The sequence below is a fragment of the Blennius ocellaris genome (genome assembly GCF_963422515.1).
Source record: "Blennius ocellaris genome assembly, chromosome: 5".
Taxonomy (NCBI): domain Eukaryota; kingdom Metazoa; phylum Chordata; class Actinopteri; order Blenniiformes; family Blenniidae; genus Blennius; species Blennius ocellaris.
Window position 1 is genome coordinate 31,036,163 of NC_137654.1, and position 12,858 is coordinate 31,049,020.

The 12,858-nt window shown below is 45.8% G+C and overlaps 1 protein-coding gene across 1 annotated transcript; it reads right to left on the reverse strand.

Annotated features, from left to right (window-relative positions):
• Positions 1-2,919: 2,919 nt before the first annotated feature.
• On the reverse strand, positions 2,920-8,873 carry rps21 (ribosomal protein S21). The gene is made up of 6 exons (XM_080497074.1): positions 8,837-8,873; positions 8,145-8,226; positions 7,632-7,695; positions 4,435-4,506; positions 3,397-3,452; positions 2,920-2,985 (listed from the first exon to the last, which is right to left on the reverse strand). The coding sequence occupies exons 2-6, from the start codon at positions 8,192-8,194 to the stop codon at positions 2,976-2,978; spliced, it is 252 nt and encodes an 83-aa protein (XP_080353200.1). The 5' UTR covers positions 8,195-8,226; positions 8,837-8,873; the 3' UTR covers positions 2,920-2,975.
• Between the last annotated feature and the right edge of the window lie 3,985 nt (positions 8,874-12,858).

The following is a 12,858-nucleotide window of genomic DNA, read 5'->3' on the forward strand; positions in this document are numbered from 1 at the left end:
AGAAAGACGACAAAAGGACGGGCGGAGAGATGGAAGGATAAAGAGAGGGAGAGGACAGGGTGAGGACAAAAGACAGGCAGAGAGGAGGAGGAGGAGGAAGAGGAAGAGGAAGAGGAAGAGGAGGAGGAGGAGGAGGAGGGGGAAGAGGAGGAGGAGAAGGAGGAGGAAGGGGAGCAGTAGGAGGAAGAGGAAGAAGAGGAGGAGGAAGAGGAGGATGAGGATGAGGATGAGGATGAGGAAGAGGAGGAGGAGGAGGGGGAAGAGGAGGAGGAGAAGGAGGAGGAAGGGGAGCAGTAGGAGGAAGAGGAAGAGGAGGAGGAAGAGGAGGAAGAGGAGGAGGAAGAGGAAGAGGAAGAGGGGAAGAGGAGGAGGAAGAGGAGGAAGAGGAGGAGGAAGAGGAAGAGGAGGAGAAGGAGAAGGAGGAGGAAGAGGAAGAGAAGAAGGAGGAAGAGGAAGAGGAGGAAGAGGAAGAGGAGGAAGATGTGTATTTCACACGTTTCGTCTCAAAGTTTCTTATTAATTATAAATAGAAGCGGCTGCAGTGAATCACTGGGATTATAGGATATATTCACACTGTATGTGTATCTAATTATATGTGAATTATAATAATAATATATGTGAATAATAATATATATGAATATTAATAATATATATATGTGAATAATATATGTAAATAATAAATATGTGAATACAATTAGAAATATAAAGCTTAAAAAACACAAACTACAAATGTAGAAACTGATGAACTGAACTGCAGCTGAAACACTGAAGCTTTGTCCTGCTGTCTGAGGTATGTGGGGGGGGGGGGGGTATGTGTGTGTGGGGGGGGGGGGGGTGATGGTGTGTGTGTGTGTGGGGGGGTGAAGGTGTGTGTGTGGGGAGGGGGGTGAAGGTGTGTGTGGGGGGGGGGTGAAGGTGTGTGTGTGTGTCTAAGGTATGTGGGGCCTCAGGTGTGTGTATGGGGGGGGGGGTTTCAGGTGTGTATGGGGGGGTGGGGGGGTGCAGGTAGGGAGGGGGAGGGGCTTCCTCCCCTTCAGCAGCCTGACGAGCTGCGACTCAACGCGTCACTGAAAACGAGGTTCCAGCTTCACTTCAGTTCTACTTTAGAACAAAGAGTTTTGACCTCCGGGGAGAAAAAGCAGACGAGGAATCGAACCGGGGGTTTCTGACTGTGCAGGTGAACAGGTGAACAGGTGAACAGGTGAACAGGTGAACAGGTGAACAGGTGAACAGTAACACTGACCAATGGACCTCAGGAACGGTGAATCACTGCCGCCTCCCAGTGGACAAAACGTGTATTACATCATCGTCACGCTGGGCAGCGAGGACGGAAGAAAACCAAGATGGTGAAACACAAGTCAGTCTACCCTACTGACCCTACTTTCACTACTTACCCCACTGACCCTACTTTCACTACTTACCCTACTGACCCTACTTTCACTACTTACCCCACTGACCCTACTTTCACTACTTACCCTACTGACCCTACTGACCCTACTTTCACTACTTACCCTACTGAACCTACTTTCACTACTGACCCTACTTATCCTACCTACCCCACTGACCCTACCTATCCCACTGACCGTACTTACCCTACCTATCCCACTGACCCTACCTACCCCTCTAGGATCCTATAGAAACCCACTAGGGTCCTATAGAAACGCTCTAGGATCCTATAGAAACCCTCTAGGATCCTACAGAAACTCTCTAGGATCCTATAGAAACCCTCTAGGATCCTACAGAAACTCTCTAGGATCCTATAGAAACCCTCTAGGATCCTACAGAAACTCTCTAGGATCCTATAGAAACCCTCTACGATCCTATAGAAACCCTCTAGGGTCCTACAGAAACTCTCTAGGATCCTACAGAAACTCTCTAGGATCCTATAGAAACCCACTAGGGTCCTATAGAAACCCACTAGGATCCTACAGAAACCCTCTAGGATCCTATAGAAACCCACTAGGGTCCTATAGAAACCCACTAGGGTCCTATAGAAACCCACTAGGGTCCTATAGAAACCCTCTAGGATCCTACAGAAACTCTCTACGATCCTATAGAAACCCTCTAGGATCCTACAGAAACCCTATAGGATCCTACAGAAACCCTCTAGGATCCTATAGAAACCCTCTAGGATCCTACAGAAACTCTCTAGGATCCTATAGAAACCCTCTAGGATCCTACAGAAACTCTCTAGGATCCTATAGAAACCCTCTAGGATCCTATAGAAACCCTCTAGGATCCTACAGAAACCCTCTAGGATCCTACAGAAACTCTCTAGGATCCTATAGAAACCCTCTAGGATCCTATAGAAACCCTCTAGGATCCTATAGAAACCCTCTAGGATCCTATAGAAACCCTTTAGGGTCCTACAGAAACCCTCTAGGATCCTATAGAAACCCTTTAGGGTCCTACAGAAACCCTCTAGGATCCTACAGAAACCCTCTAGGATCCTATAGAAACTCTCTCGGATCCTATAGAAACCCTCTTGGATCCTATAGAAACCCTCTAGGATCCTATAGAAACCCTCTAGGATCCTACAGAAACCCTCTAGGATCCTACAGAAACCCTCTAGGATCCTACAGAAACCCTCTAGGATCCTATAGAAACCCTCTAGGGTCCTATAGAAACCTTCTAGGGTCCTATAGAAACCCTCTAGGATCCTATAGAAACCCTCTAGGATCCTATAGAAACCCACTAGGATCCTACAGAAACCCTCTAGGATCCTACAGAAACTCTAGGATCCTAGAGGTTCAGACTCAACACTGAAGTTCTCACTCAGTGTCATTGCAGTGCTGCCCCCTGCTGGCCACTAGGCAGAAGGACCTTTCGGTCCAGAACGAGTCTTTCCTCCTCACCAAGCCACCGGCAGCAACTCGCTACTGAAACGTCTCATTAACAAACAAAGACGACAAACGAGGATCTTTTTCCACCCAATCATTTTATTGTACAAAGTTTTCACGACTCCAGCGTTGCACTCAGACGTTCCTGTGAGAAGGAGAGAGAAGGTTTGATTAAAACGGCACTTTTCTACATAAAACGAGGGAAACTTTCCAAACACTGGATGAAGGGAAAAAAGTAAAACACAAAACGAGTTTATTTCCTCAAACGAAACTTTTCACGAGTGAAACTTTAGTGAAACGATGTTTAAAAACACCAACATGACCAGATACGCTGAAACCAGCGAAAGTTTCAGATTAAAAAAAAAAAAAAAAAGTAGTGTGCACAAGGTGGCGCCATTTGTTTTAAAGTGCCTGTAGAACTTTCAGATCTTTAAATAAACAGTGCATGAGAAATAAAAACGTATTATTATTAATGACACACACACACACACACTATTATCAACCCCCCCCTCAGTTCCCCCCGTTTCCATGGCGACGACTCAGAGGAAAAGCTCACTTGGCGACGATGGTGTCGTTCTTGGCCAGCCTCAGGATGGAGTCGTCAGATTCTCCCTGCGGGACGACAAACCACAGCCGGTGAGTTCAGCCACACCACCGGTGTTGAGGGTGAACTGGTTCCCAGGTTAACTGGTGACCTGCTCTTCACAGCCAGATGTTAAAAAAAAAAAAAAAACCCCGAGCAGAACCTGCAGCCGGACGCCGTTTAGCCTCATTTCCTTTCAAGTTTAAAGTAGCGTTGGTTTGTCTCATTGCAACATCAGCTGCTGCCGGCAGGAGGCACCAGGTAACACGGGCACCAGAGGAACCGAAACACCGGACAGTGAAGTTCATTCCCAACAAGCCACATTTTGCGCGATTATTAATACAAGAATACAAATGTATGTTTATTATCTGAGCTGAACGCCAAAGGAGGTTGGCTTCACATCATATCGGGGGGGGGGGATGACCCTGCCCCCACGCTGCGGTGGAACGAAAGTGATGGAAAATAAGGAGATTCAATCCAAACACTGCCGACTTTATGAAACGCCGTCACTTGTTTTTACATTATCGTTATCATTATTATTATTACTGATATATATATATATATATTGTTATATTATTGCTACCATTATTAGTAGTACTATACACTATTACACATTATCATCTGTATTATTATTATTATTACTGATATATATATATATATATATATATTGTTATTGTTTGTTATATTATTGCTACCATTATTAGTAGTATTATACACTATTACACATTATCATCTGTATTATTGTTATTATTATTATTATATAATGCCTACTTCTGCCACTGCACCTTACTATTGATTTATCTTGCTTTGATCTCTTTGGTCTTATTTCTAAGTGCCCATGTTCCGTTCTGTGTTTTACTTTATGTCTTATACCCAGATATTTGTACTTTTATTTCTACTCTATTGTATTTTATAATATTCGTATGTACCAGATTGCTGCAACAAGACAATTTCCCTTCGGGGAAGAATAAAGTCATTATCTATGTATCTATAAAGCGTTCAGGTCCTTACCATCCTGCGTATGGCGCCACAGATGGCGTAGGTCTTGAACTGGCCGTTGAAGCGCCCGGTGACCTTGTCCACCTGGGAAAAACACAGAACGGAACATTGAAAGTCAAACACAGCGACACGTCCAGGAGGAAACCCGTCTCTCCGGCCGTAGACTTTCTTTATCGTCACTGCACACAACGCCACACGGTGAGGACGCTGGCAATGACATGTCGTTGCTTAGCAACCGGTAAAAAAAGGCATTAAAAAAAACGTATTTAAATTTAAAAAAATGTTTTAAGAAGTAGTGCAAACAGTGAAACATGTAAAACAAGGTGCATGTGAAGGATAAATGAAAAAGCAGGATGATTAAAATTCCAGCGTTTGAACGTGAAATTTCCCCGGGTCGTTTGGTGCCTCGCCGCCGTCCTGCCGTCTGGGCGCTACACCTCACCACTCTCCACTCCTCCGCCTCTCCACACCTCCACCTCACTACCTCTCCACTCCTCCACCTCACCACACCTCTCCACTCCTCCACACCTCCACCTCACCTCTCCACTCCTCCATCTCACCTCTCCACCCCTGCACACCACCTCACCTCTCCACTCCTGCACCTCCACCTCTCCACACCTCCACCTCACCTCTCCACTCCTCCATCTCACCTCTCCACCCCTGCACACCACCTCACCACACCACTCCTCCTCCACCTCACCTCTCCACTCCTCCTCCACCTCACCTCTCCACTCCTCCACCTCACCTCTCCACTCCTCCACCTCACCTCTCCACTCCTCCACCTCACCTCTCCACTCCTCCTCCACCTCTCCACTCCTCCTCCACCTCACCACTCCACTCCACTCCTCCACCTCACCTCTCCACTCCTCCACCTCACCTCTCCACTCCTCCACCTCACCTCTCCACTCCACCTCACCTCACCTCTCCACTCCTCCACCTCACCTCTCCACTCTTCCACCTCTCCACTCTCCACACCTGCACTCTCCACACCTGCACTCCTCCACCTCTCCCTCTCCACTCCTCCACCTCACCTCTCCACTCCTCCACCTCACCTCTCCACTCTTCCACCTCTCCCTCTCCACACCTGCACTCCTCCACCTCTCCCTCTCCACTCTTCCACCTCTCCCTCTCCACTCCTCCACCTCTCCCTCTCCACACCTCCCTCTCCACACCTCCACCTCTCCCTTTCCACACCTGCACTCCTCCACCTCTCCCTCTCCACTCTTCCACCTCTCCCTCTCCACTCCTCCACCTCTCCCTCTCCACACCTCCACCTCTCCCTCTCCACACCTGCACTCCTCCACCTCACCTCACCTCTCCACTCCACCTCTCCACACCTCCACCACTTTCCGAACTCTACGAGATTCTGGATTTTCTCTTCATGCTGAATCAGTCAAACGTTGATAATGTGGCTGGAAGTTTGTCTGTGAACATCTGGACTTCGGGAACCTGCAGGATGCTTTTATTTTGGCGTTGCTTTATTCTCAGAAGTGAGAAGTTTTGATAGAAAGTAGATTTCAAAGCTCGTTTTTTCCCAGGTGGAGAAACTCATCAAGGAAACTGTTCCATCACAGCTGGAAGTTTGTTTACTTCGTCCTCATGCAAATTCAACAGGCGTCACCGAACCGACTGTTTGTTGTTGAAACGTAGCGACGGAGGGAGAAACACCGAACACCTCCGGCAACAACACTTCATTTCTACAGTAAACTGACCCGACTGAAACCTCCAGCTGCAGGATATTTAGAGATTAAAATAGAAGCAAATCAAAGCGGAATTCTTTGGATACGACAGAGAAGCTCAGGCCTCCAGCTTCTTCCTCAGTTTGACCATTTCAAGGAGTCAAAACTCTCCAGCAACAGAAACTATTCATATGTGAACTTTCCTCTCGTGGTTTCCTGACGGGGAGGAGGGTGAATGTAGGTGAGGTTCTGTGACGGAGCCTCTTCGGGACCAGATCATTGTTGTGTGAATTTGACTTTATCGTAAAATAAGTAAACGACGTGTCGTATTCATGTTTCTCTTGTTTGAGCTACAGACGACAAGCCGGGGAAGATTAAACCAGAGTTTCTCAACCTCTGGTGTTTCCTCCAGATCGTCAGCTGAGTCGTGGGAAATTATCACATTTCACAATATTTTCAAAAAAAAACCTTTGTTCTCACAGCGACAGTGTGTTGCAGAGTAATCATGTATAAATACTCTTCACCACTAGAGGGCAGCACAGAACTTTGCCGGTGAAATGTAAAGTGACAGACGTCAGTGTGGTTCATCTCCACCTCCTGCTACCATCTTGTATCAAAGTACTGTGTCAGTGACAGTGATGGAGAAGTTTTTGAAAACCAGGATCTCAGCTCTTCATCCATCAGGTCCAGGTTTCACACTGAGGGAGGCACTATTAAAAAAAGTCCTTGCTTTCTGGATTTACTGGATTCCTGTTGATCAAACTGTGATGAGAAAGACTTTATATTGTTAATAGAGGCTGCAGAGTTTAACTTTTTAAGGTGGAGGTGTGACTCCAGAGTTTTACAAAACAATAAAGTGTGTCTTGGCTCAAAAAGGTAGAAAAACACTGGTTTAGAGGCTCAGAGAGTTTGTGATTGACTAAGTTTGTCCTCTCAGGGACACCGCACCCCCACTGTGGTTGAGAGAAGCTAAAGCTAACGGAGGACACCCACAATTATGAGAGTTTTATTTTGAAATCGGCCTAAAATATAAAGACATTCCAGCAGTGCTTTTCGTGAAAGGACGTGTTTTTTTCCCTCCCTCTTTATTTTTCCGTAGGTTTCAACCTTTTTCAGCATCCCCCCCCCCCCCCCCCCCCAATTTGTCACTTTTCAAAGCAGTTTTTTGTTTTATTCTCCCGTTTTCTTTTTTTTAAATCCCTTTTTAATGCTGTTTTAGCAGCTTTTCTTGTGGTTTTACATATTTAAACCATCTGGAGGCACAGATATCCTGTCCTGTGTGCCTCCAGATTTCTCCAAACAAAAAAAGTGTGCCTCGGCTCAAATAAAGTTGAAAAACACTGGATTAAAGTACAACACGACTGGACAGCAAGGACCTGGTCCAGGACCAGCAAGGACCTGGTCCAGGACCAGCAAGGACCTGGTCCAGGACCAGCAGGTCGTCTTGGTTTCAGAGCAACAAGCGACAATTCTCCCGTCAGGAAGTTTAAAAAGGCGTCGCTGGTAAAAACGAGACTCAAAGTGTTTTACCTCGGCGATGTTGATCTGGATGGAGGCGTGGTCTTTGGCTCCGATGATCCTGTTGCTGGCGGAGCTGCAACAACAAAAATACTTTTTACTTTATTGTAGAAGAAACGCCACAATCCCTCCTGACGTACTGAACATCTGCAAGTTAACTTAAAAACATAAAGGTCTTGACTGCACTAACTTCACCTTTTTCTAAAAAAAGGATGCCGTTGTAGATGTGGTGTAATGACAGATTATTTAAAGTTAAAGCAACAAAAGTTAACCGACATCACAAGTTTGTCTGCCACAAAGAAAAAGGTCAATATTGTGAGCAACTATAATACAGTGGTTTATCTGTATTCCACTTTATTAGACTTTTAAACATTTGTCCAACCGTTGCATAAATACACCATTGAATGATTTTTTTTTAACACAAAAATATTACATTAAACTGCTTCCATTATGGGACAATTAAGAGAATTTATTCATTTAGTCGATCGATGTCGAGCATCTTTCAGGCTCAATGACGACACTCACCATTTACGTGGGACGTAAAGGTCCACAAATTCCCCAGCGTCGTTCTGCATGTTGGCAGGTTGTGTTGACGTCGTTCACTGAACTGCGAAATACACAATCCTGATCAAAAACACGAGATTGACAATGACACGCACTAAAAAACAAAACCTGAATTTAACATACAACTAAAGACGAAAAGCACGAAAGAAAACAAGATTAAAGATGGAATTCACGCCCGGACAAGGGTTAAAACGGAATACACTCAAAAAGAAAACATTTAAGGATGAAATAAGACTCAAAAACACCTTTTAAATTCAAACTTGCACAGAAACTACATGCCCAGCGAGCTGCTGACTCATTTAACCACCTCCAGTGACGAACACGAAGACAAACGACAAAACATCTGAGCTTATTAAAGAGCGTCGGGTTTTATTTAAGTTTATTTTAAGGGTTCAGATCATCTAAAATGGTAATATTAAGTGTCGCTGGGCGAAGCGGTTAGCATGCTAGCATCCGCCGCGGCCGCATGTGGCCGTGTCCCAGCGTGAAACCTTCCCGATTTGAGCCTCAAATTCAGCCTAAAACACCGACAGACTCCATCCCGGCGACACATCGCGGCGTTTAATTTAGAAATCCTCCTTGAAATCGCAGCCAGCTCGGCGTAAAAGTGCCGTTTAACAGATTTTTCGGTCGAGCGCGGTGAAGAAACTCACCGTATTCGACAAATGGCCGACCGGAAAGAGAGAGCGTCGGAACCGGAAGTGGAAATATGACCGGGTGAAACTCGTCATGCTGGGAATTGTATTTCTCTATTCTCGGTTAAGAGTTAAAATTAAAATAAATAACAGCTCGAGAATGTCAGACACGTTTGAGTTAGGGGGTCACAAACGGCCTGGCTTCATCTCGAATGTGTCGGAAAAAATTAAGAAATAAATTAAAGTCCCATAAAAGGGGGAATGAACTGTGGAACCGTGGAAAGAGACGAGGATTGAGATTGAGATTGAGATTGAGATTAGGGCCAGATCAGGGCAGAGCGCGAGCAGCAACAAGCTGTTGTACTTTAATGAAATGAAAATCATTTTAATTCATTATTTTCATTGTGAATTAAATTTATTGTTGATGATGTAACATGATGTGACCAAGACTTATGAATATAAAACGACATGATCGTCTATATATCTATCTATCTAAGATAGACCTATCTAGCTCAATAGATTCAAATTAGTACAAATCAGATATTTTTCTTTTTGTATGTATCTGTATTCTATGTATGTTTGGACATATACATACATGATTATTATTAATAATAAAAAAGAAGAACAAAAGAAATCTTGAATATCACAATCTTTAATCTCCTGGCTCACAGGAGGAAAAAGTCCCAAAATGTAAAAAAAAAAAAAAGATAAGATGCAAGTATATGCAATATACACGAACGCATATTTGTGTCCCAGAAGAACAAAATGGACATGCCAACATGACATATGTAAATACACAAATGAACATTTCACCATTTCATGTAAAAAAAAAAATACATGCTGATGTTGTGTTTCAGGGTTTCGGGAGCGATTCTGCCTTCACGAGCTAAAACTACACATAAACAATCAACACAATAGAAATTTAAGATGAAATCTTTTCTGTTTGTTTGTTTGTTTGTGGGGTCCGGTAGGGATCGATGCGATCACCTGGCCAGCTCGTTGCTGACGCAGGTGCAGCCCACGGCCAGCTCGTACTGACACTTGCACCAGTCCCTCTGGTTGCGGTGCCTCTTGAAGACGGAGATGTTCATGGAGATGGAGCGGGCCACCATCTTCTCCACCCTGCAGGTGGAGCACACGGCGAAGCGGATGGTCTCCGGCAGCCGGCCCGCCTCAGAGCTCTTCCTGGGAGGGGAGAACGAGGAGGAGACGGTGAGACGACGGGGGGGGTCAAAGGACCTGATCTCCACGGCAACAGGTCAGATTCACATTCAGATTCATTTTATTTGCCATTTGCAGTAAAACCACGTTGGAATCAATTAGTGAAAGTCCCCAGTGTGCACAAGACAGGTACAGCCATAATTAAGAGTACAGAAATAAAACAAAGAGAACAGTAAACAATTGACACTGTGAAATCGATCGACTGAAACAAATTCAATAAAGTGCAAGATCAAAGAAAGTGCTGTTTAGGCTGATAACAGCTTGTGGAAAGAAGCTGCTGGCATATCGAGACGTCCTGCATCTCAGCGAACGATATCTTCTGCCAGAAGGAAGAAGCTGGAACAAGGTTTTTCCAGGGTGGCCAGAAGAGTCGTTGATTATTCCAAGTCCTCGGTTTAAAAGTCTGGATTTATAAAGGACTTCCAGAACAGGAAGCTCACAGCCCACAGTCCTCTTGTTTAGAGCTCTCCTCTCTTTGTCTGTGGTGTCACCAAACCACACCGCCACAGAGCCAACAAGTACACTTTCAATGGTGCAGCCATAAAAATTAAGCAGGATCTTAGAGCTAGTGGTGAATTCTCTAAGTTTACGTAGAAAGTAGAGACGCCGACGAGCTTTTTTTCACAACCCGGTTAGTGTTTTTGACCCATTTCAGGTCTTTAGACAGAGTTTAAACCGAGAAACGTGCACTCCGCTACAATCTGCACACTGGGAGTGATCAAGAATGACAGGTGTGTGAGAACTGTTCCGGCTAAAGTCAAAGACCAGTTCACGTGTTTTTTGATGCGTTCAGCTGGAGGTTGTTAGCTTTACTCCACTGAACCACGTTTTGGATCTCTGCTCCAGGTCAGGGTGATATATATGTATAAAAAGAAAATGAAGGTGCCATTGAAAGGGAGAAAAGCCAAGAGGAGTCGAGGGGAGGACGTGGTTCGTGAAACGACGCCCTCGACTCGTCTCCACGCCGCCGACTCAGCAGTAAGTGAGGAACCGGTCCAGCTGGACTCACCTGTAGCTCCAGGGGGCCACCGAGATGTTCTCCAGTTCTGTGAACAGGAGCTTGAAGTAGTGCCCGGGCTTCTCCGTCACCTTTTTGCAGCTGCTGTCGCAGTCGTCGCTGCAGCACGCCGCCGCCGCAGCCGCCGCCGCCACCGCAGCCGCCGCAGTCACCGCCGCCACCATCACTGACAGGGACACCTGGAAACAGGAACACATGAACACACGTTCATCCTCCACCTGTTTCCAGAGTCTGCATGTTGATCATTCATCGCTGCTTGTTTCTGAAAAGTCCTGGAAATTAATTGACGTTTCTGAAGCCGCTGACATTAAATGATCCGGTTCTTCTTTTCTTTTCAGGTTTACTCACCAGGAAAGCCGTGGACTTCATGTTGTCGAGGAGGTCGAGGAGGTTGAGGAGGATGAGGAGGTTGAGGAGGTTGAGGAGGATGAGGTTTCAGCAGGTTGCAGGGCTGCTCCGTTCTGGTCCTCAGTTCCCGGTGCAGCTTTTATTTGATTCCCCAGCCGCGGTGAAAGAGCACATTTGCATCCCAGCGTAAACATGGGAGGCAGAAAAACCTGGACTTGTTCCATGAGCAGGTTCTCCTCCTCTGGTTCATGAGTCACCAGCTGGAGGTCTGTTTGTAAACATTGGCACAATGTGAGCAACGGCGGATTGGTTAAATCGTTGAGGATGTTTCAACTCTGCAACCCAATATTTGACTGTGAAAACTCAGTTTTTGCTCATAAAAACCAGTCAAACTGCTCCTCTTCTCTCTCCGTCCAGGACCAGCTGACGGAGGTCTGCGTCCTCCACCACCCCCCCCCCCAAAAAAAAAAAAACACATTTAGATGGTTAATCCTGCATACTTTAATTTCCCCTTTGATGTCTTTGATGTCTTTGATAACTTAAAAAGAAAAAACAAACAGCGGCAGTTCTGGAGGAAGTTGAGGGTTGAAATTGAAAGAGTGAAAGTTTGATTATTTCTCTGCAGCTCATTCAACACCTGACGTGACTAAATGATTGAGTTTCAGCGGAGGTGTTCACGTCGTTCTGCGCCTCAAGTCTCGACGTGCCCGTTGTGTAATCCCTCACGTTTTTACAATTAAGGTTCATGACAGCTTAACAACAATGGAATGTTTAGAAAGGGAGCGTCACGTCACGAGCTGCTTCCCTTCTTCAAACTCTGATTTTCTCCCGGGGACGTCGGTCGTCTCGTCGTCTTTTCGTCTCGTCGGTCGTCTTCCAGACATTTCCTCCCAAAAACCGTGCAGAGAAAATAAAATAAACGAGATTCTCCTCATGTTGTTCACAAGCATCCTGGGAGAATCGTTCTTAGCTTTTCCAAGGCAGCGTTTTGAAAACGACGTCCGTTTGCACGGAGACGGCAGAAAAGCTGAAAACGGCGCATGTGAGCATGCCGGGCCACCGGGAGGCGCTGCGGTTAGCTTTTAGTAATGGAACCACACACACACACTCATGCAGTATCACTAAGTATCAACACTGTCTGTCCAGAGCGACAGACCACTCCAAGTGGGACTGCTAATTACGGTGATGACTATCAAAATAAAAGCACCGAGTCCCAGGAGACTATGGACTGGGAGTCACGACACTATGGAGGAAATGTCGCGGGGTCATTTGGCGACGACGTCATCGCTTTCAGCAAATTTCTCCACTCCGGAACCCGTTTTAATTTATTTTGTTTTTTAAACAGTTTTCGGGTTCCTAAAACTGGCGCGGCGCCAAACGATCAGACAAAAGCCGACTGAGCACGTGCACGACTCGGCCACTGTCGCCGTGGTGCAAAAGTGCCACGGCGAGG

Excerpts from the sequence above, each read along its gene's own strand:
- rps21 (XM_080497074.1), bottom strand. The coding sequence starts at position 8,194 with ATGCAGAACGACGCTGGGGAATTTGTGGACCTTTACGTCCCACGTAAA. Across the intron at positions 7,696-8,144 it reads CTTTACGTCCCACGTAAATG|CTCCGCCAGCAACAGGATCA; the intron begins GTGAGTGTCGTC and ends TTGTTGTTGCAG. Across the intron at positions 4,507-7,631 it reads TCCAGATCAACATCGCCGAG|GTGGACAAGGTCACCGGGCG; the intron begins GTAAAACACTTT and ends TGTTTTTCCCAG.